At 44.7% G+C, this 23304-nt stretch overlaps 2 protein-coding genes across 3 annotated transcripts in view; one reads left to right on the top strand and one right to left on the bottom strand.

Annotated features, from left to right (window-relative positions):
* LOC306736427 (low-density lipoprotein receptor-related protein 1-like) overlaps positions 1 to 23304 on the top strand; it is a gene marked incomplete at its 5' end in the record, with an annotated part of 84918 nt that overhangs the window by 56872 nt on the left and 4742 nt on the right. For both annotated transcript variants that reach the window (XM_079218061.1, XM_079218062.1), the window contains 48 exons: positions 868 to 1095; positions 1262 to 1436; positions 3456 to 3550; positions 3655 to 3804; positions 3971 to 4111; positions 4334 to 4459; positions 4579 to 4710; positions 4848 to 4982; positions 5276 to 5405; positions 5562 to 5688; positions 5796 to 5947; positions 6046 to 6170; positions 6338 to 6712; positions 10609 to 10798; positions 10890 to 11094; positions 11273 to 11465; positions 12523 to 12648; positions 13288 to 13416; positions 13515 to 13634; positions 13740 to 13853; positions 13953 to 14102; positions 14388 to 14510; positions 14614 to 14730; positions 14968 to 15096; positions 15231 to 15353; positions 15475 to 15615; positions 16047 to 16234; positions 16319 to 16502; positions 16589 to 16674; positions 16777 to 16896; positions 17099 to 17286; positions 17524 to 17729; positions 17816 to 18004; positions 18087 to 18235; positions 18326 to 18419; positions 18513 to 18629; positions 18727 to 18846; positions 19457 to 19579; positions 20253 to 20378; positions 20468 to 20584; positions 21289 to 21395; positions 21490 to 21622; positions 21726 to 21848; positions 21946 to 22068; positions 22262 to 22402; positions 22490 to 22627; positions 22707 to 22826; positions 22989 to 23254. In XM_079218061.1, coding sequence (XP_079074187.1) covers positions 868 to 1095; positions 1262 to 1436; positions 3456 to 3550; positions 3655 to 3804; positions 3971 to 4111; positions 4334 to 4459; positions 4579 to 4710; positions 4848 to 4982; positions 5276 to 5405; positions 5562 to 5688; positions 5796 to 5947; positions 6046 to 6170; positions 6338 to 6712; positions 10609 to 10798; positions 10890 to 11094; positions 11273 to 11465; positions 12523 to 12648; positions 13288 to 13416; positions 13515 to 13634; positions 13740 to 13853; positions 13953 to 14102; positions 14388 to 14510; positions 14614 to 14730; positions 14968 to 15096; positions 15231 to 15353; positions 15475 to 15615; positions 16047 to 16234; positions 16319 to 16502; positions 16589 to 16674; positions 16777 to 16896; positions 17099 to 17286; positions 17524 to 17729; positions 17816 to 18004; positions 18087 to 18235; positions 18326 to 18419; positions 18513 to 18629; positions 18727 to 18846; positions 19457 to 19579; positions 20253 to 20378; positions 20468 to 20584; positions 21289 to 21395; positions 21490 to 21622; positions 21726 to 21848; positions 21946 to 22068; positions 22262 to 22402; positions 22490 to 22627; positions 22707 to 22826; positions 22989 to 23254 — 7109 coding nt within the window. The remainder of the gene's footprint in view (positions 1 to 867; positions 1096 to 1261; positions 1437 to 3455; positions 3551 to 3654; positions 3805 to 3970; positions 4112 to 4333; positions 4460 to 4578; positions 4711 to 4847; positions 4983 to 5275; positions 5406 to 5561; positions 5689 to 5795; positions 5948 to 6045; positions 6171 to 6337; positions 6713 to 10608; positions 10799 to 10889; positions 11095 to 11272; positions 11466 to 12522; positions 12649 to 13287; positions 13417 to 13514; positions 13635 to 13739; positions 13854 to 13952; positions 14103 to 14387; positions 14511 to 14613; positions 14731 to 14967; positions 15097 to 15230; positions 15354 to 15474; positions 15616 to 16046; positions 16235 to 16318; positions 16503 to 16588; positions 16675 to 16776; positions 16897 to 17098; positions 17287 to 17523; positions 17730 to 17815; positions 18005 to 18086; positions 18236 to 18325; positions 18420 to 18512; positions 18630 to 18726; positions 18847 to 19456; positions 19580 to 20252; positions 20379 to 20467; positions 20585 to 21288; positions 21396 to 21489; positions 21623 to 21725; positions 21849 to 21945; positions 22069 to 22261; positions 22403 to 22489; positions 22628 to 22706; positions 22827 to 22988; positions 23255 to 23304) is intronic.
* LOC306736495 (somatostatin receptor type 5-like) lies at positions 7423 to 10151 on the bottom strand (the record flags this gene model as incomplete). The annotated part of the gene is made up of 2 exons (XM_079218140.1): positions 7423 to 8462; positions 10100 to 10151. The coding sequence occupies 2 exons, from the start codon at positions 10149 to 10151 to the stop codon at positions 7423 to 7425; spliced, it is 1092 nt and encodes a 363-aa protein (XP_079074266.1).

Raw genomic sequence — 23304 nt, 5'->3', positions numbered from 1 at the left:
CCCTTCTGCTTGTCTTGGCAAGTTGATGGTGAATGCCACAGTGTAGTCCCAGTCCTTACAGGATTGTTTATTTATTGTCTGTGTGTGTGTGTGTGTGTGTGTGTGTGTGTGTGTGTGTGTGTGTGTGTGTGTGTGTGTGTGTGTGTGTGTGTGTGTGTGTGCGTGCGTGTGAGAGAGAAAAAGAGAAGGAGAGAAAGAGAGAGAGAGAGGATTTGACAATCTAGACTTTCTTTGAGTCGCTATTGCTTTGACAGCTTTGGAGCGCATTGAAGTGTCTGTCCATGAAAAGTGAGAGCGGGCCTGTTTATTCAGTGTGTGAGCTTAGTATTCAGGGGAGCACTTTCTATTATCTTCAGGGGTAATGGAATGGAGAGCCCCATTCTGTCTGATGCAGGCATCAGCCACAACTCTCCACATCCAAAACCTAGTCTGGCCTGGCCGATGCAGCCCTGACACTGTCATTACGCTCCCCCCTCTCGCTCTGTCTCCTTCCCTCTCGTCCTGTCTATCATTTAAGCTGCACAGTTAAATGATGATAGGACTGTTGAGACCAATGCAATTGTAACGTCTCTGCACTGATTGAATTTACTCTCGCTGTCATGGCTGTGCTATTGAGTTAGCCAGCCAGACACAATCATTAGAGTCAAAGATGTAATTGGATTAACTGTTTGTTCGAGTGGCAGGAATAATGCGCAGATGCAACCATCCATGCTGCAACCACGGATCCCCACAACCCTAGCATTTGTGTGCTCTCATGCATTTGACTTTTGACTTGAAGCTGCATTTAACTCTTGATTACCCCCATTGAAGGCCGAAGGTTTTGGGAGTTACTGAAGGATGCTTGTCAACATGTTCCCCACCCTACAGAGTCTCGTCAGTTCCTGCTGTATGCTCGCCAGATTGAGATCAGAGGGGTGGACATCGACAACCCTTATTACAACTACATCATCTCCTTCACCGTGCCTGATATCGACAACGTGACTGTGGTGGACTATGATGCTCTGGAGCACCGTATCTACTGGTCAGACGTCCGCACCCAGACCATCAAGAGAGCTTTCATCAATGGCACTGGAGTTGAGACTGTGATCTCTGCTGGTACGGAGGAGGCAACACAATCAAATACACACCAGACTAGAGGCTCATTGGTTTCAGTATTGACAGCTTTTTTTGCCAAAGCAGTGCATGTTGCAAAACAAAGACTTTGGAGGGTAGTATCTTCTGATTAAATGCTCTGTGTATATGTTGTATTTGTTTTTTTCAGATCTGCCCAATGCTCACGGCTTGGCAGTGGACTGGATTTCCAGGAACCTGTTCTGGACCAGTTATGATGCCAATAAGAAACAGATTAATGTTGCCAGACTGGACGGCTCCTTTAAAAATGCTGTCATCCAGGGCCTCGACAAACCACACTGTCTAGTGCTGCATCCAATACTAGGGTTGGTCACCCACACACACACACACGCACACACACACACACACACACACACACACACACACACACACACACACACACACACACACACACACACACACACACACACACACACACACGCACACACACACACACACACACACACACTAAAGCTGTCACACTTAGTTGAAATGATGCTTTCATAAATTGTTCTCAGACACCCTCCTGATTTCAACTTTAACCTACAACACATACACACAGAAGTGCGCACATACAATTATACACACTCAGGCGATGTCTGCCTGTCGGGCTCCCTTCTGTTTGCAGTCAGCGATGACAGGCTGAGTAGTTTGGTATAGATGGTCGCTGACCTCTGACTGTTTCTTCGCTCAGGATGTGGTTCCAATTTTCCTCCCCTCGTGTCATCTTTCTCCTCCGTCGCTCTCTTTCTACATCTTGCTCCATTTCTATTTTTGAAGATGGCGTCTGTGCTCAGATAGACTATGAATTATTTACTGCCAGTGTCTCTGTGGCTATCTGTCTCTATTTCCGATCCAGTGTTTATCATACATCCTGTCCCCTCCTGCCTTGTTTAGCAAATGTCCCTGCTTTCTTCCCCTTGAAATCTCATCCCCTTAGCTCCCCAAACAGAACCTGGCCTCTGTCTGAGACCATCTGTATTTATATATTTAGTTCTGTCCTGCAGGAATACGTGTGCTTTTGGGTATTGAGGTGGATGAAGAAAGGATATTTTCTTAAGAAATGTCTCTCCCTCTTGTGTTTTTTTGTGTACTCCTTCCTGCTTTCAAAGACTTAGCCTACTTAAGCGGAGGAATGTTTCCGATTTGAGCATTGTTGGCAAAGGGGAAAATAAGAAGCAGATGCTGGATCCATATGCTGGGGCTGTCTCCTCTTTCTGGCACACACACACTGCCCAGAATACGTCCAGGAGTGGGTGGGGGCAAAGAGAGTCAGGGAGGGACAAACTCAAACTAGCATGTGTGTGTGTGTGTGTGTGTGTGTGTGTGTGTGTGTGTGTGTGTGTGTGTGTGTGTGTGTGTGTGTGTGTGAGTGTGTACAAAAACAAAAAACATAAGAATGAGGGCGTTTAAATGCTGCAGAAACTTTATTTAAGGGCATGTTCACAAACAAATGAAGGGTGTGGTGGATGTGGTGGGATTTAACAGGAAGTGGGTGATGGGAGAGGATAGATACCCTTTAAACATAGATTACACACAGTCTAAATACAGTGACACACAATCACATTGTCCTGTATACGCCGCATGCGCGAGGACTTTGACCAGTTTGAGAAGCAAGGAAGTTAAATGACGAGCCAGAAGTCATGTTCAGCTGACATGTTGAAGTGTTTCTCCATAGCTATATATCTGCTTCATCCAACTTCTTCAGCCTCTGTTGAACTTAAACGACATTTAGGATTTTTTGTTTAAAACATTCCTGTTAAAGTCACATATGGTATGATTTACAGACCATATGCTCAATAGATTTTCATGGATGTTGTTGTTACTATTCCTATTCCTATTATAATAACATTATAAACTCCTATGTATTATAGCTACCTATTTATAAAACCATGCAGTCTTATTTAGATCAATATCACTTTTTCAAGAGAGAAATATTTCCTAAGATTCGACACAGAACCACAAAACCAGCATAGAAACCATGACCACAGGAAAACTAAAGGCTCTCAAAAATAATAATAATAATAATAAAAACTATTACAACAGTTAAGATAAACATCACAAGATACAACTTGTAAACTGTAAGGGAAATGAAATAATGTAACTTGATAGCTGTTTGCAATCAGTTTCAATTAAATCCAGTCTTGTCACGATCATTGAGTATACATGGTATATCTAAGGTTAAGAAATGATTGGAATATGTGCTGTGGTTGTGAGATTTATTTAAGATTTAAATGGGAGAAGAGATGTGAGGTGTTCATTACGACAGGAAGTTCAGCCAGCAAATGTATTTGAGTTAAGATTTAAGAATGATTTAGAAGTTCTCTCTCTGCCTGACCCTTCAGGAAACTCTACTGGACAGATGGGGACAACATCAGCATCGCCAACACAGACGGCAGCAACCAAAGTGTCCTCTTCACCGGCCAGAAAGGCCCTGTCGGTGAGTGTCCTACTACTGTACCTCTTTGTGTGACTGCATGAGAGATAGCACACCCTAGTGACAGGGCATGTCATTACACATCAGCTCTCTCTTTGTTTTTTTAGGTCTCTCCATTGACTTTGACACTGAACAGTTGTACTGGATCAGCTCAGGAAACAGCACCATCAACCGCTGTAAACTGGACGGCTCTGAATTGCAAGTGCTTGACGGGGTAAAGGGCAAGCTGACCAAGGCTACGGCTTTGGCCATCATGGGTACGTTTCCGGAAAGTGTTCATTCTAGCCAGATAACTCAGCCCTGCAATATGATGATAACTTTCATATTTGATGCATGTGTGCCTTTAAATGTTGCTCTTAATGTTTGTCGGTGTTAGGTCGGGTGTTAAGTGTTAAGCATCCTGTCCTCTGTTGTATCCTTTAGGAGAAAAGTTGTGGTGGGCCGACCAAGGAACAGACCAGATAGGAACCTGTGACAAGAACGATGGTGGCAACTGGAAAATCCTGAGGAACAGCACGTCCCCCATGATGCACATGAAAATCTACAATGAAACTGTGCAGAAAGGTGCAGAGCTGGCTGCCACACAACAACATTTTTTGAGTTAAATTACTGAAAAAATGCTTTTTTTTTAAACGAGGGGAGGAAAATATGTCCTTGCCTCGTTGAAGGTCTGTTTTTCTTGCTGCATGAAGCCTGTTTATCTATGCCAAAACACATCTGTTTATGTCTCTGTAACCCCTCTTTGAAATGTTTTGTGTATTTGTTCTTGTGCTTTTGTGTTCCCAGGCAGCAATCTCTGCAGTAATAACAATGGAGACTGTTCCCAGCTGTGTCTCCCCACCTCCCCGACCACCAGAGCCTGCATGTGCACTGCAGGATACAGCCTGCGCAGAGGACAACAGTCTTGTGAGGGTAGGACACATTCAAACACGTTTTCTTAATTTAGCCAAATTTGTTTTTAAGAATTGATGAAAATTATATGTATGATGTAACTCAAAACATGGAATGTTATTTATTTATTTTTTCTGTAGGTGTTGGCTCTTTCCTGCTATACTCTGTGCATGAAGGCATACGTGGTATTCCTTTGGACCCATCAGACAAGTCTGATGCCCTGGTACCAGTGTCAGGCACATCCCTGGCTGTGGGCATAGATTTCCATGCTGGTAAGATTGTTTTTACAACAATAAACATGACACACACACAAAATAACAGATGCATTTAACACTGCATTTAGTATGTACTAAATTAGGGTAAAGGAAACTTCTGTTCAGTCCAACTCTTGTTTCACTTGTTTTCACAGACAATGACACTATCTACTGGGTGGACATGGGCCTGAGCACCATTAGCAGGGCCAAGAGAGACCAGACCTGGAGAGAGGACGTGGTCACTAACGGCATCGGCAGGGTGGAGGGCATCGCTGTGGACTGGATAGCAGGTGAGAGACACCTCAGACATGTAAAAAACAGCATCAATCATATAACCAAGTTTCATTTTCATTGTCAGTATATCTATCATCCTTGTTTGTCAGTTACCATGCAGTATCAAGAGAAAAAGCTATTGTGCGAGAAAACAGGAAAGAGATGCACAAAGATCAAACATAGACGTGAAAAAACAAAGAGAAACCTGTGAAAAATAATTTATTCCCAAGGTCATTGAAAGACACTTTAAGTGCCCAGAAGGAGGTTTTACAGGGCTTGAGCATGAATAGTTCTCCTTCATGCTCTATAGGAAACATCTACTGGACGGACCAAGGCTTTGATGTGATCGAGGTGGCCAGACTGAACGGTTCTTTCCGCTATGTGGTGATCTCCCAGGGCCTGGATAAGCCCCGAGCCATCACTGTCCACCCTGCGAAAGGGTGAGAGGAAACAACACTCCAATTTAGCTGTCTGTAGCTTCTGCTTCTGTAATCTCTCTCATTATTGATTACTGAGGAAGTTGTCTCTGTGCTTTGCTGTGTGTGTGTGTGTGTGTGTGTGTGTGTGTGTGTGTGTGTATGTTTTTGTGTGTGTAGCTACCTGTTCTGGACAGAGTGGGGCCAGTACCCCCGTATTGAACGGTCTCGTTTGGATGGCACTGAGAGGGCTGTCCTGGTCAATGCCAGTATCAGCTGGCCCAACGGTATCTCCATTGACTATGAGGTGCAGTACAACGGGCCATTCTTGCATTTATATCACTATGTTACAGTGCATACAGTGAACACTCCATCGTTACATTATCTCAACCATGCCTGTCCATATGCATGTAGGAGAGTCTGCTTTACTGGTGCGATGCCAGGACAGACAAAATTGAGCGCATCAACCTGGAGACTGGAGAGAACAGGGAGGTGGTGCTGGCCAACAACAACATGGATATGTTCTCTGTGTCTGTGTTTGAGAGCTACATCTACTGGAGTGACAGGTCAGACATACCCCCCTCATTTGTCACTTATTTGTGATTTGTGATATTTTGTCCTCTATCTTAATTTTTGTTTAATTTCTGTTTACCATTTGAACCAGGACACATGCTAATGGCTCCATAAAGAGAGGCAGCAAGGACAACGCCACAGACTCTGTGTCTCTGAGGACTGGTATTGGTGTACAGCTCAAAGACATCAAGGTTTTCAACAGGGCCAGGCAGCAAGGTAAGCACCAGGGCGTTAGTTTTAAAAATGTCAAATGTCAAATGTCTTTTGTATTTTTACTTCCACAATAGTCATCATAATTAAATACTTCATAAATGTCACATAACATTTGATGTGCAATTTTATATTGTTGATGATTTTTTCATGGATTTCACGTCTGTGTACAGGAACAAATGTATGCAAAGACAAAAATGGCGGGTGCCAGCAGCTTTGTCTTTTCCGTGGTAATGGACTGCGGACATGTGCCTGCGCTCATGGCATGCTGGCTGAGGACCGCTGCAGCTGCCGTGACTACGACGGCTACCTGCTTTACTCAGAGCGCACCATACTAAAGAGTGTCCACCTGTCGGATGAAAACAACCTGAATGCTCCCATCAAACCATTCGAGGACCCCGAGCATATGAAGAATGTCATCGCACTCACTTTTGATTACAGAGGAGGTGGAGGAAGGGGAGCTAATCGTATCTTCTTCAGCGACATCCACTTCGGCAACATCCAGCAGATCAGTGATGACGGATCCGACCGCAAGACTGTGGTAGAGAGTGAGTATTCATATACTCATATCAAGTCTACCAGCCACTTGTCTTTTATCAGTCAACCTCCTCCAGCTTATGTACCAGTTTATCTACAGTTTATTTCCCCTCCGATATTGGGCATGTTATTAGTCAAGAATTATTTCTGGTTATTCCACTTTTTGGGTGAATAACAAAGAACCTTAGTTGTAAACATCCGACCACAAAACCGCTGTTTTCTAAACACAACCAGAAAGCTTTTAGTCTGAAGTTGTAGCCAAGAAACTAGAAACAAATTGAAAGATTTGAGAACCGAGTGTATATTATTATAAACAGGCCTACAAATATACAGATGACCTTATCTTAGCTCCACAAAACACAGGTGCATCGTTAATGTTTTACCAATGTGCCTTTACTTGAAACTGTTTTACAAGGAATACATGGTACAGGATTGTTTGTCCCACTGCCCCTGTGTAGCAGCAACTCCCAGGGCTTCAGGTTTGATCTTATTGTATAATATTTAGACAACCAGTGAATGCTGTCAGGAGGGAAAGATGTTGAATGTTGCCTTGTTAAGTCGACTTTTCTCACGAGGGTAAAGATTATGTCATTTTTCAGGTGAGTCTTTCAGCAAAGCTGCTCAGATTATAATTGTTTTACTGTGATTCCTATCAGGATTTGCCTAGTGTTTATGTGTCAGATGTTCAGGTATATCAAGCTAGTTGTTGATGGAAATGCTGTCAGACAGCTGCCATAGCAATAGCATCGCCGGCTCCTTGCCCTCCCCTCTTGAACAGCCTCAGTAGGTCTTGTCTGAACTTTTGGGACATCAGTACATATAGGATGGGATTCATCACCGTAGAGGAGGTCGCCATGAGGCGTGCAAATACATTGAAGGGGCCGTAGCGCGGAGATGCACCAGTGGCCCCAGAGCTTTCATCCACCAATAAGGCCAGTGTCAGTCCGTATGATGGCAGCCAGCACAGGGTAAAAGCCAGCACCAACATAGCCGACGTCTTGGTCACTTTGCTCTGGTAGCGCTCTACTTGAGGAGCCCTGCTGGCGTGCTGCCTCCCCCACAGGAACATGTAGATGCCTCCGTATGCCACCGCAATTGTGACCAGTGGAAGCAAGAAGGCCACAAGGAAGTGAAACAATCCATAGATCAGCTGGTCTCTGTGGGACAGGAAAGCAAAACAAGCGAGGCTGTCAGGGGTTCGGAGTGGGGTTCCCACAAAGCGAAACACCAACTGTGGAGTAGCCAGGCAGCAGGCCGGGACCCAGAGGAGCACAGCAGCTATAGACACACAGCGAGAGGAGAGAAGGCTGAACGCTCTGGCAGGCCGCACCACAGTCAGATATCGAGACGCAGCCAGCATGGCCAGTGTGAAGGCGCTGGCTGAAGAGCAGGTCGATCCCAAGAAGCTCACCAGACGACACATGAAGTCTCCGAACGGCCATCGCTGCATGGCTATGGCAACGGTGTGGAAGGGAAGCATGGAGAGCAGAAGCAGGTCCGCAGCGCTCAGAGCCAGCAGGAGGACGTCGGTCCCTGTGCCTGTCATGGAGCTTTGAGGGGACCGTCCAATATGTCTCCCCCCACTTCTCCGCCTTCCACACAGGATCATCATCACCATGGTGTGCCCGCCAACTCCCAGCACCAGAATCAGTACATCTAAAATGGGGACGAGGACCTGCTCCACATTGCCCAGCCCAGCAGTGTTGCTGCAGTTCCCCAGCAGACCCTCCGATCCCGTAGAGTTCAACAGCAGCATCCTGCCTTCAGTTATGGCGATGTCTTCCAGTCATACTGCCACTGTTGGCTTTTTGTTTGGTCAAATATTCTCATGCTGGTCATAAAACTACTGATAATACCAGAGGGAAGGATTACTCATACTGTGGGTCAACAGCAGTTTGCTCTGAAATAACAGCATACTAAGTTCCAATAACTTCCCTTTGAAGGTTGATGGTAAAATCAACCTTGTGAACTGACATTCCCTTTAAAACGTATCCAGCAAAATTACCATTTTCATAGTTGAATTCCAGCTGCTTCCAAAGCGCTGCATGCAAATCAAGCCACTCCAGTCCTGGCAGTCAGCTCCACCTGTGATTGGATGGGGGGTCAGACTCCTCCAGTGAAGTCAAGACATTCCTGATTTCTTAGTTGCTGTGCTTTCCATACATCTCTTGTTAAGTGAGAGCTAAATGCCGTAGATTGTGTGATTTCCTGTCACCTCCGAGCAAGGCGGCTACTCCACATGACATCTCAATCAGACCCGTGCTCAGCAATCCACAATCAGCCTCACGCTTGCCTCCAAGGAAAGGCTCTCCTGAGACAATTCTGTCAGAGGAGGAAATAAAAGGAGGTGAATAGCTCGACAGTAAGCGAGGATGAACCACAGTAAACGGCAGGTGAACTCTGGACTGATTATCGAGAGAAGGGCTGGCCAGCTCTCTGTGGGAGGGCCTAAAGGGGCCAAACATAGTTTTTCCCGGGTTCAATTGTTTCTGTCAATTTTCTGGAGTTTTGACCCTGGGCACGACTCTACAAAACACACCAAGATATGATACATACAGAGAGAGACAGAGTGAAATTGTGTTTGTCTTCAGAAATCTGGGTAATTATTGACTGCTGGTCTGATCGCAAACAATGAACTGCTATCACACCTACTGCAGATAACCTCAATAAAGAACTATCAGTGCCAGTATAACCAGCTGAGTTCAAGAGCTGTAAATCCAGCTCAGCTGAATGATTGTAAACAACAAGAGAAAACGTACAGGAACCCAAATAGACGCCAGTCAACAATGCAGTGTGAAGATAAACAAAACTGAAAAGCAAGAATTTGAGTAGAGAGAGCTGCAGGCTAGAGCTTTATAATTCATTAACATCACCAGAGAAAGAGGAAATAGGGGTGAATGGATTTCAAGTTGCTCCTCATCGATTTTTAGGGCATTGATTTACGGGCACGAGAAGCAGTGGCGAGTTGTTTTTGTGCTGCATGCCTTCGCTCAGCTCTCCAGTTGCTTTGGTTCATTCACAGGCTCCTCGCATGAGCGAGACAAATGTTGATTCATGTTCGCGGCGTTTCACTGGATATGTTGAGGTGTAGTGTTAAGTGTCCCACCTGGTGGTGAATCTCACTGATCCTCTGGGCCGAGCTGATGAAGTGAGATCATACCCAGCCGCCCTGGAAAAGGCTGCTGCTATCAATACACCCTGACTGTTCAGTAACAGCAACAAAAAGGCAACTATTACCAATTATTTGGCATTGGAGCAATCTGATGTGTTTTCAAATGTACTCCTCTGAGTGTGTGTGTGTGTGTGTGTGTGTGTGTGTGTGTGTGTGTGTGTGTGTGTGTGTGTGTGTGTGTGTGTGTGTGTGTGTGTGTGTGTGTGTGTGTGTGTGTGTGTTTCACCAGCAGAGCAGCTGTTCTCTATCTGCCACTGCAGAACGTTGTGTTCCTCCATCTTGGCTGACTCTTGCCTGTCCTCTGGCCTCTGTGCAGGCTAGGAGCTCATAACCTTTTTCTAATTTCAAGGCTGTGGAGCAGAACAAATGACTTTTTACTCCTCATCTGTTGATGAGGTAGTGCGATGGAAAGTAATACGCAAGGCTTCAACTGTTATTGTGACCTTTTTCGTGAGCTATTTGCTGGATAAAAGCCTTGAATCACACTGTGTTCTTGGTCATTAATACCACGCTGTCATGGCCATGGCCCTGACTCGGTGCTGCCACACAGCAGTCTGCCAACACTGAGCTGCTGCCAGACAGTCCACATTTGGCCTTTTAACACAGAACTGGGATTGATGTGATTCTTTTCCATACCCTCTTTTTTCTTCTGTCTTCTCCCTTTCTTGTTCCTTTTCCACATTTCTCTGTATTTATCTCCCGCTCTTCTCTCTATTATTTCATTTGTTTTGTCAGATGTTGGTTCGGTGGAGGGCCTGGCGTACCACAGGGGCTGGGATATGCTGTACTGGACCAGCTACACTACCTCGACCATCACCCGCCACACTGTGGATCAGAGCCGCTGGGGTGCCGTTGACAGGCACACCGTGGTCAGCATGTCGGGAGATGACCACCCCAGAGCCTTTGTCCTTGATGAGTGTCAAAGGTTACAACTAATTAATTTTTAATCCACACCATGCCTCTTTGCATTCTAAACTATTACAAAAATTCACATGTTTTTCCCCTTCTCTCTGCAGCCTCATGTTCTGGACCAACTGGAATGAGCAGTCTCCCAGTATTATGCGTGCCACACTGTCTGGTTCCAACGTTCTTGTGATCATTGGCAATGATATCCGAACCCCTAACGGTCTGGCCATAGACCATCGCGCTGAAAAACTTTATTTCTCTGACGCCACACTAGACAAGATCGAGCGCTGCGAGTATGACGGCACTCGCCGCTATGTGAGTAACTTCCACGCTCACATGCAGACAACCTACACGCTCACATGCACAATGGAAACACATATACTGGAGTATGATTGTATTATGGGGTTGCCTAATAACAGTTTGTTTATCTGTTGCAAGGCTGGAATTTCCTGAACGTATGAGGTTGTGACTGTGGTTGTGCTTCCCCCTGCAGGTGGTGTTGAAGAATGAGCCGGTCCATCCGTTTGGCCTGTCCGTGTACGGTGACTACATCTTCTGGACGGACTGGGTGAGGAGGGCCGTGCTTCGGGCTGACAAATACACAGGAGGAGACATGAAGGTGCTACGTGCTGACATACCTCAGCAGCCAATGGGTATCGTCGCTGTGGCTAACGACACCAATAGCTGTGAGTTTTTAAACAGTGAGGGATCCAGCTTTGTGTGTGTGTGTGTGTGCGTGTGTGCGAGCGTGTGTGTGTGTGTGTGTGTGTGTGTGTGTGTGTCCAAATTGTATGAAGACAGTGTGACAGTGTTTTTTAACTACATAATGCCTAGCACTGGGTGATATGGATGAAGTCACCCAGTGATATTTTCACAAAATCCATTTTCATTCATAACAATCCTTTGTATGACTATCTATTATGGTTCTGTAAATTTTCTTTCAAAACTAATTGATACACTTCAAATACAAAATAAAATATATAGACGAGAATTTTTTGGCAAAGTAAATACCAGGCAAGTCAAAGTACTTACATCAAAATTATGTAAAATAATAGGTGGTTTGAAATGCATTGCTAAAACATTAATAAGAGTTAATGAGGTGAAGTAATCTAGGAGTGATAATGGAGAAGATGAGTTGAGAACATTTTATACAATGGGCCCACCTGACATTCAGAACCCCAACATCAGCTCTGTATCACCACAGACACACACACACAAATACCTGCTGAATTCATGTTTTTCACTTTAATCTACCGTATACCACCTCCTTCTCAAACTCATCTTGTTCTGAATCTCCCATTGTCTGTATCCTTTTAAATCAAAGCAGCCCTGCGTTTTTCTCTCTCCCATATCGTCAGCCAACCTCTCCCTCAAGTGGAGTTGCCTCATTCAGTAAACTCTCTCGCGCTCCAATACCCACAGCGACCATACAAGCAGAGAGCTTGTGGTAATAGCTGTAAATCCCATTTAGATTGAGTCACATCGAAATATTGAAATATGCATTCAGTGGAGGCAGAGACATTGCCACATTCATGCAGCCGTAGCTGTCTGCTGATGTGGATGCACACGAGGGAGGATGTGTGTTCGCTTGTGTGTCAGGAGGGTGGAAGTGGAGTGGAAATCCTTAGCTGACACGTGTGTGTGTGTGTGTGTGTGTGTGTGTGTGTGTGTGTGTGTGTGTGTGTATTAATAAGCTCAGATTTATGTGGCTAACCTTCCCTAACTTTCCTCATCTCTGCATAGGTGAGTTCTCAATGTGCCGTGTTAACAATGGAGGGTGTCAGGACCTGTGTTTGCTGACCTCTGAGGGAAGGGTCAACTGCAGTTGCCGTGGCGACAGGAAACTTCTGGAAGACAACACCTGCATAGGTAAAACAAGACAGGGAATCACAATAACAGAAATATTTGGCTTAATAAAATGTAGATGCCAGAGGTGACACCATACAAAGGGATCATATACAAGTTATCCTATGCACCTTATTCTAATAACATATCTTTACTAAAAGACTGAGATCAGGCTTTAAATGGATTTGAATGAGCACTTAAGACTTACTGCTATTATCATTATTAATAATATTATCATTATTTATAGTATTGCCAATACCATTATATATATCCACTGTTGCTGCTATTTTTGGTAGTTGTAACTTTTTCATCATGCCTAGCTACTACTCATTATATGAATAATTTCAGTCATATGCATTGAATGTGTTGTAACTCTGGTATGTTGTTCATTCTGTACACATGACGTCTATTGTACTCCATCCGGAGAGAGGGATCCTCCTCTGTAGCTCTCCCGAAGGTTTCTTAGCTTTTTCTCCGCATGAAAGTTTTGTTTGGGGGGGAGTTTTTAGACAGAGGATGTCGTATGTGTACAGATTGTAAAGTCCTCTGAGGCAAATTTGTCATTTGTGATTTTGGGCTATTCAAATTGACTTTAATTAAATTAAATTGAATTGCATGCCTTGCAACTCTTCCTAAGTGCATTTTTCTGTCTTTGTCTCACAGCCCTCAACACGACATGTAACAACATTGATGAGTTTGAGTGTGGAAATGGAGATTGTGTTAACTACACCCTGACCTGTGATGGCATGGCCCACTGCAAGGACAAGTCTGACGAAAAACAGTCCTACTGTGGTAAGTGTAAACTTTGTCTAAGTAAAAACAGTTTCAACCATGTTCTTGTTGTTGACATTTGTAGTTTGAGTCTGTATCATTTCCTTTCTGGTCCTCAGCCAACCGTGTGTGCAAGAAGGGTTATAGACGCTGCGTGAACAGCCGCTGTGTGGGGCACAGCTCCTGGTGCAACGGGCAGGACGACTGCGGTGACAACTCTGATGAGGTCTTCTGTAACAGTGAGTCAAGTCTTCTGATTTAACAAGTTTCTCTCGCCTGTCGTCAAATGACATTTACAAATTAAATTCCACTAAAACGCCGTTTCTTGTTTTTGTGTTTGTCAGCTACACTGTGCACAGTCGATCAGTTCCAGTGCAGAGATGGAGGCTGCATCTCCAACTCCAGCAAGTGTAACCAGAAAGTGGACTGTGAGGATGCCAGTGACGAGATGAACTGCAGTAAGTTAAAACGATCCATTCACAATGACTAGATGTTATGGAGAAATGGCACTTTCTCACAGGCGATGGTATAAAGCAGTGCTGCTCTCTTCTTTTAAGCTGCCACGGACTGTTCCAGTTACTTCCATCTGGGAGTGAAAGGAGTGACATTTCAGAAGTGCGAGTTCACTACACTCTGCTATGCCCCTTCATGGCTGTGTGATGGAGCTAATGACTGTGGAGACTTCTCAGATGAAAGAAATTGCCCAGGTATTTTATGCTCACATTTTCTCACAGCTAAATGTACATGCACTATTCAGGGGGAAAAGTGAAAATGATTTTTCTACAGAGAGATTGGAGCAAGAAGTCCAAATTGGATTATTCAAAATGGAACAAAAACAATGAATGCTTTCATCCGTTAAATTGTGCTTTGAGATAAAATTCTCCTTGAAAATGATTGCAGTGTAAATTCAATTTTCTATTTCTCTCTTCATACTAGGTGTATTTATTGTATGTGTTCTCCATTGACTTGCCACTTTTCTGTCGCTTTGCCAGGGAGCGGGAAAACAAAGTGTCCAACACCCTTCTTTGCCTGTCCAAGTGGACGCTGTATCCCTATGAGCTGGACTTGTGATAAGGAGAACGACTGTGAGAATGGTGCAGACGAGGCTCACTGTGGTAAGTTAGGATACTCAAGCCCCAACAAACTGAAGAGCAATCGACTTTTACTTTGTCTTGGCGCTTGTATTTTGCACTATACACATTCTTTCTGGACCTCTAGATAAATTCTGCTCAGCCTCTCAGTTTGAGTGTGGGAACCACCGCTGCATTCCCAACCGCTGGGTGTGTGACGGGGCCGACGACTGTGGTGACAGCAGCGATGAGGACAGCAAGTGCAGTGAGTGTCGGGCGATGTTATGATACTCTTTTAACTTGAGCTTTAATTCAGCACTGCACAAAACTCAAGTGCAGTATGGACTAAAACATGTAAAGCATGTATGCAAATTATTTAGGTTTTTGTAATAGCTTTAAGCAATCATTCTGCCTATGAAACATTTTCCAAGTTTGTGGTATATTCACAAATACTCTGGGCAAACAAAGGCTTCAGATCTCTAATAACCTCTTTCCAACTCAGAGACCAAAACCTGCAGTCCTGAGGCGTTCCAGTGTCCTGGATCCCATATGTGTATCCCCCAGCGTTGGAAGTGTGACGGAGATAAAGACTGTCCTGATGGGGCTGATGAAAGCGTCAAGGCTGGCTGTGGTGAGTGCAGGCAGGGGTGGACTGTGTCAAAATAAGAACATTTTAATAACCCAGACAAAGAAAGACATCAACATGTTCTGCACTTATAGGGTTATATTTACATCATTCACTCACCACATATTTCTCTGTCTCAGTGTTCAACAACACGTGCAGCAGCAATGAGTTCATGTGCCAGAACCGACAGTGTATCCCCAAACACTTTGTGTGTGACCATGACAACGACTGCAGTGATGGCTCAGACGAGTCCCAGGAGTGTGGTGAGTGGAACCATGACCTCTTATTCCTGATGGGGCAATTTTAAAAACCTCTCTCTTCCTCCTCGCTCTCAACACTGAGTCTCTCAACTGTCCTAAACCCTCGTGCTGTTTCCTTCTTCAGAATATCCGACATGTGGACCCAACGAGTTCCGCTGTGCCAACGGACGCTGCCTCATCCAGAGTTCATGGGAGTGTGATGGAGACTTTGACTGCCATGACCACTCGGACGAAGCCCCCAAGAACCCACACTGCAATGGCCCAGGTTAGTTCCCCACAGCCACTCCAAAAGCACTTTTTTATTTTATTTGTTTACGTAATTTAATCAGTACAGAACAGTATTATGTAAATGTGAACAAACAGCATTATAGCACCTACAGCAGATCAACAGTACAGAGAGCAAACATGGAAAAGGCACATCAAGTATAAGAACATATGAAGTGAAGTGCTTATCTATTTCGCAACTGGACAGCACAGCTGTGATTTAAATAAATTCCTGAAATGATATCAGCCCCACTGGTCGTAGGGATACGTTGATATTGGGTCGATAGTGACTCAAATAGCTGGTTCAGGTATCGGTGACAATGGGGTTGATGTATTCAACTCAATTCTATGTTTATGTTTATGTTTATCTGGATCTGGATCGGTGCATGCCTACCTGACATTTACTTTTCATTTCTTTCTTTCTCTTTACAGAGAAGAAATGCAACGACACTGCGTACGCCTGCAATAATGGAAACTGTGTCAATGAGACATTGCTTTGCGACCATACGGATGACTGTGGCGATGGCTCCGATGAGCTGAACTGTTTTATTAACGAGTGCCTGAATAGCAAACTGAGCGGCTGCTCACAGCTCTGTGAAGACCTTAAAATAGGCTTCAAGGTAAGCAAACACAATTCTGACTTTAGCTTTCCAGTAATAGCATGCGCTGTTGCTTTACCTGCTCTGTACTTTGCCCCCTCACAGTGTCGATGCCACCCTGGTTTCCGTCTGAAAGATGACGGGAAGACGTGTGTGGACATAGACGAGTGCACGACCACCTATCCCTGCACGCAGCGCTGCATCAACACACACGGCAGCTTCCACTGTCTGTGCGTGGAGGGTTTCCAGCTGAGCCCTGAAAACCCCACTATATGCAAATCCACTTCTGGTAAGAAACATGACGAGATTAATAACATAACATCCAAGAAGTGTTGAAGAAAAATCCACTCACATATGATGTCTTCCCCCCTGCAGATGAAGAACCCTTCCTGATCTTTGCCAACCGCTACTATCTGAGAAAGCTCAACTTGGATGCCTCCAACTACACACTGATCAAACAGGTGAGACTTGCGGATAAAGTATGACCTTTTGAAGTGCTGAGAAATCCTGCAAACAGGGATTTATAACTGGCTTAGACTGATGCAGCGACTGTGATTTGACAGGGATTAAACAATGCTGTGGCTCTGGACTTCGACTATCGCCAGCAGATGATTTATTGGACAGATGTGACTACCCAGGGCAGCATGATCCGACGCATGCACATAAACGGCAGCGATGTTCAGGTCAGTGTGGATATCGGCGAGAAAAATGTGCTGAAAATATCTCTTGAGTCTTAACATAAAACATGTCATCAAAATAAATAACTAAGCTTATGCATGCATGTGAAGTAAAAAAACGAGTTTGAATACATTTAATTGAATCGCTCATTATGAGGCACAGATTCAGAGTGTTCATTCAAGTATGTACTGCTCGCTCATTTGTTAGGTCCTTCATCGCACATCACTCAGCAACCCCGACGGGCTGGCAGTCGACTGGGTAGGAGGAAACCTGTACTGGTGCGATAAGGGACGCGACACTATCGAGGTGTCAAAGCTGAACGGAGCGTACCGGACTGTTCTGGTCAACAGCGGCCTGAGGGAGCCACGTGCCGTGGCTGTGGACGTACGCAATGGGTAAGAGTGAAGATCTAGGTCAAAAGTAGTAGCTTTGAAACTGCCAGAGGGATGCATTTTACCAGCACTATCAATTCATGCACTGCTGAGTTAAACTGCCTACTCAGTTGTCAATTACATACAATAAATGTATACTAGACTGACTTTTAATTACTGTACTTTTTGTGATTTTGCACTGTGTTAAATTCTGATGTGTTATGATCACTGAACCTAACTAATGCAGCACATCCCTGACAGGTACTTATACTGGTCAGACTGGGGTGACACCCCCCACATAGGAAGGATCGGGATGGACGGCTCCAACAGGAGTGCTATTGTGGAGGATAAGATCACCTGGCCCAATGGCCTCACGCTGGACTTTATCAATGACCGCATCTACTGGGCCGATGCTCGAGAGGACTACATTGCATTTGCCAGTCTGGATGGAACCAACAGACACACAGGTAACACACACATTAACGCATTAGGAGTGTGCACCTTTCCAGTTGTCGTAACTAACTTACTTGTCTTTATGCCTGTGCCCCTGTAGTTCTTGTTCAGGATATCCCCCACATATTTGCTATGACTCTGTTTGAGGAGTACATCTACTGGACAGACTGGGAGACAAAGTCTATCAACAGAGCTCATAAGACACTGGGAATCAACAAAACTGTGCTGATCAGCACCTTGCACAGACCGATGGACGTCCACATTTACCACCCGTACCGGCAACCTGAAGGTAAAACCAAGTAACCGTCATTCATAAGTGCTACATGTAAATCTTTGTCTGGACCCTGTCTGATCATTTCCTTGTTCTTCAGTGGTCGGCCACCCGTGCCAAACCAACAATGGAGGCTGCAGTAACCTATGTCTGCTCTCCCCTGGAGGGGGCTACAAGTGTGCGTGCCCCACTAACTTTTACCTTGCAGCTGATGGTAAACAGTGCTTGTCCAACTGCACTGCTAGTCAGGTGAGCTTGCCTGATGCTATTGTTTGAGCTTGCATTAACACATTATTCATTTAAAAAATATATGAATACTTTTCTCTTCGGTCCCTTCAGTTTGTTTGCAAAAATGATAAGTGCATTCCGTTTTGGTGGAAGTGCGACACTGAGGATGACTGCGGTGATCGCTCAGATGAGCCTGCAGACTGCCGTGAGTGATGACTGTAGCCCGTCTACTAAATGTATGATTATATGTCAGTATTGTTTGTTCCATTTAATAATGTTCCGTGTTTTGTCTTCGTAGCTGAGTTTAAGTGCAGACCGGGCCAGTTTCAGTGTGGTACAGGCATCTGCACTAACCCAGCCTATATCTGTGATGGCGACAATGACTGCCAAGACAACTCTGATGAGGCTAATTGTGGTATACGCACCTACTCATACTTACAGAATACAAAACAAGTTATGACATGAACCCATAACAACCTATATGTTTTTTGTTGTTGTCTTCTTGCCTTCAGACATCCACGTGTGCCTGCCAAGTCAATTTAAATGTACTCACCCCAGTCGCTGCATTCCTGGCATCTTCCGTTGCAATGGACAGGACAACTGTGGAGAAGGAGAGGATGAGAAAGACTGTCGTGAGTCTCACTGCCCTTCTGTCCCTTGGACCTACTGCTGTTTTTCCGTTTTTGCCCTTTTGGTAGTGCCTAAGGATTAATTTATCTGAACACGTTGGTCCAGAGCAAGATGTCTCTACAACTTGATGCATGACTAAATTCTGTCCCCACCGGATTAACCCGGCTATTTATAGTGACCCCTTTGACCTTTTCTCTATCACCTTCGTAAGCCACAGTTTCCACTTTTACATACTGTATCTCAAAAGCTAATGAGACACTGTTGTGTGCCCCCCAGAGGATCTTGGTCCATTTTGACCTTTCCTTTATCAATACCCATAGGCCAAAGGATGTTGCATAATGTAATTGCCAAGCCATTTGCAGAGCACATTCATGAGATCACATGAACTGTTCTGCCGGGCCATCATGCGGTCCAAATTAACATTTTAGCACCTTTTAAACTGCAAGGCTGCAAGAAGAATTACAAAATCACCATGCATTTATTTAATGGATATTTGAGTCCCTAGGAGCTGCAAGCAGGACTGTAGCATTGTAATCATTTTAATTTGTGAAATTTGTGATAGGGTAGAAATTATTCTGTATTTATTGGAGTGTCTGTTTGTTTCTTCTGCAGCGGAAGTGACATGTGCCCCCAACCAGTTCCAGTGTGCCATCACCAAGCGCTGTATCCCACGGGTGTGGGTGTGTGACAGGGACAATGACTGTGTGGATGGATCTGATGAGCCTGCCAACTGCAGTAAGACAACAGCTAATGACTGTACAAAGCAGCACTGCTGCTTCAAAATAAGACTCTACAGCATTAACAGGACCTAACTGATCATATTGATGGGATTCTCTGGATGTCCTTACCAAGGAGGGGTATAAAATTAATGTAGGGGAGTAAATATGAAGTTATCCATCTGTCAGTCTGTATAACTTAATATTTACTCCCCTACATTAATTTTGTACCCCTCCTTGGTAACTGACAGATAACTCATTGATGGGACAGTTTTGCCGATTGTCATCCTGCATCATAAGGATCCAAAAAGGGAGATCAAATTCCGGTGACCGAAAGAAGTTTAAGCAGCACTTTAATGCTATTGATGTTTACATTTATGTTATTGGGTGTCATAAAGAGCTCACAAAGAAATAACTGATTATAAGTATTATTAGTATTAATAGATAACAAGCCCTTTGCACACCCACAGACAGCTGGTGCAAACCTTGTGAAGCACACAGACACGAGGATGAGGCGTCTTGCCCAATAATGATTTTAAAAGCTTTAAATAGGTTTTATACATGGCCTTATTCAGGTCAATTATAAGATTGCTTCCCGATCTGTTAATGCTGTTCCAGAAAGAGAGTATTGCATCATGTATTGCCATGTCTAGTGCCAGTGTGCCTAACCCATTAAATAATTTCTATTGCAGCTCAAATGACATGTGGTGTGGATGAATTCCGCTGTAAGGACTCGGGGCGCTGCATCCCGGCACGCTGGAAGTGTGACGGCGAGGATGACTGTGGAGACGCTTCAGATGAACCCAAGGAAGAGTGTGGTAAGGACAGAGTGGCAGATGGAGAAAGAAAAGAAAGGACGTTGTTAACAGGGCCACACTTGTACTCATCATGTCTGTTTGGTGCTCAGATGAGCGGACATGTGAGCCCTACCAGTTCCGCTGTAAGAACAACCGCTGTGTGCCAGGCCGCTGGCAATGTGACTACGACAACGACTGTGGAGACAACTCTGATGAAGACAAGTGTGGTAAGTTCCCCTCTGTTTCTCTGCTTTGCTGCTCGCTCTAATAAGCCATAAGCAACACTCATTGTCTGTATCAAAGCAATCATTTATAATATGAGTTCAACCGTTAGCACACTGTTCAGCTGCAACGGCTTAGAGCGGTAAGCAATGTATCACCTTTCACTGTGTTTGTCCGTTATATTTACACAATTGCACGCATGGTTGAGACTCCTTTTGGGTTAGTTAGTCCTGTGGTCATTTGCACATCTCACATCATCTCATGTCTATTTTGCATTTCACACTGGCCTGTTGATGTGAGCCAGAGGTAGGTGTTTTCACAGTTACAGCACAACCATTCACAACCTCAGCCTCCCGATCCTTCATGTGCCCCCCAGCTTCTCTCTTGATCTGTGTGCCGTTTCTTTCCTTTTCAATCCCACTAGCTCCTTAACTCCTCCACTTCATACAGTAGAGAATGTTGCAGCATCCCCACCTCTGTGCCCCATGAGTCTATCCCGTGATATGAATTATCAGCCTCATTTTATTCATGTATGTCTGGCTCTTAAGAGAGCACCCTGCGCTCTTTTTCCAGTTTGCTCTATTCCCACCTTTCTCGCCTCTTTTCCCTTTCCTTACGCCTCTCCTTGCTCCTCGCCTCTACTTTCTCTTCCTTATCTGTTCCAATTATCCTCCCTCACCCTTCTAAACTGTTTTCTCTCTGTTCTCAGTGCCTCGTAAGTGTTCGGAGAGCGAGTTTTCCTGCACAAATGGCCGCTGCATTGCCGGGCGCTGGAAGTGCGATGGGGACCATGACTGTGCTGACGGTTCAGATGAGGTATCGCTCGGCTGTTTCCATTCTGATTGACATTCTGCTTTGAGATTTGACATGCTAGAGGCACTAATGAAAATAATCCTTTGGTTTGGTCCAGAATGGCTGCGATGTGAAATGTGACAGTGATCAGTTCCAGTGCAAAAACGGCCATTGCATCGCCATTCGCTGGCGCTGCGATGCTGATGTTGACTGTTTGGATGGCAGTGACGAGGAGAAATGTGACAGTGGCAGTAAGGAACACACACTTATTTTCTCTTGGATGTTTATGAATCAGCAGCAGATTTAATGTGTCATTCATTCCTCTTTCCTCTTCTCTCATTGCTGTTCTCTCAGTGGGTAGACACTGCCCCCTAGATGAATTCCAGTGCAACAACACGCTTTGTAAACCCTTGGGCTGGAAGTGTGACGGCGAGGACGACTGTGGAGATAACACAGATGAGAATCCAGAAGAGTGTGGTGAGAATCACTGCGTTTTGACAGTCGTCAGTATTATTGAAGACCGCTAAATACCTTCTTCCCTCTTTCTTAACGTTTCTCTCCTTCTGTTCCATAGTTAAATTCCAGTGCCCACCCACACGGCAGTTTCGTTGTCATAATGACCGTGTGTGTCTGCCTTTATCAAAACGCTGTGATACTGTCAACAACTGCGGGGACAACAGTGATGAAGTCAACTGCCGTGAGTTTGTTTACTCTTGTCTATTTAATAATTTCAAACTTACTTGTTCACTGTAAAGTTACAGAAACAATTTGAGAATGCATTTAATTTAAATTGCAATAGGATAGTACTTTAAATCACGGATTGGGGTGATTTATGCACATAATAATTAATTAATTAGGTTAATGACCTCTCTGTGACCCTACTTCTACAGCACCGGCTCCTCCCACACCTGTCTGTCAAAAAGACGAGTTCCAGTGCTCTAATGGCCGTTGCATCAGCTCTGTCCTGCGCTGCAACTACTTCAATGACTGCGAGGACTTTGGTTCTGATGAAATCAATTGCAATAAGAAAGGTGTGTTGTGTCACAGTATAGATGTCTTGATGACAGTGTAAAGGCAGCGTCTCTGTGAATTCATGCAAACTGTTGCTGTGCTGGCAGACATGGTGCTGAATGACTGCCGCAGTAACAGGACAGTGTGTGGAGATGGAGACGAAGCTCATTGTGTGGTGAACGGTACCGACTCGTTCTGCTCCTGCAAGCCCGGCTTCCAGTCCAATGGACGTAACAGATGTGAAGGTACAGTTTCTTCTGACCTTGCTCCATTAGCGCATGCCATTTAAAAGTATTTGTAATGTGGCCTCTGGGTGTTTCTCAGATAAGAACGAGTGTAAGCAGTTTGCAGCGTGTTCCCACATCTGCAACAACACAAAGGGTTCCCACAAGTGCAGCTGCCACAAGTACTTTACCAGAATCAATGACACCTGCAAGGCTGATGGTGAGTACTTCCACCATACCTGACATTTCTTTCCAAGCGTATGTATGTACTCAGTGTATACTGCATTTTGCCGACCAGTTTACATGTTCTCACATCTCTGCTCCTCTACAATGATCTGTTTGTCCTTCTCCTGACCTGACATAATTTCCTGTACATCCCAAGTTCCGAGACAAGTGCTCTACATCGCTGACGACAGTGAGATACGCAGCCTGGACCCTTCCATGCCAAACTGGCGCTATGAGCAGGTCTTCCAGGGCGATGCTAACGTGCGCATTGATGCCATGGACCTGCATGTCAAGGAGAACCGCATTTACTGGACAAACTGGCACACAGGGCGGATCTCTTCCTATGATTTGCCTTCTTCCTCCTCCTCGCCCAATAGCAACCGCAACCGACGACAAAGTGAATCAAGGGTCACAAACGTTGAAGTAAGTGTGTATATATATATATATATATATGTATATGTATTAATGTGCTT

This window comes from Taurulus bubalis (assembly GCF_910589615.1).
Source record: "Taurulus bubalis genome assembly, chromosome: 5".
Lineage (NCBI taxonomy): Eukaryota > Metazoa > Chordata > Actinopteri > Perciformes > Cottidae > Taurulus > Taurulus bubalis.
The sequence above is the reverse complement of the archived record's forward strand: the minus strand, read 5'-3'. Positions and strand labels throughout refer to the sequence as shown.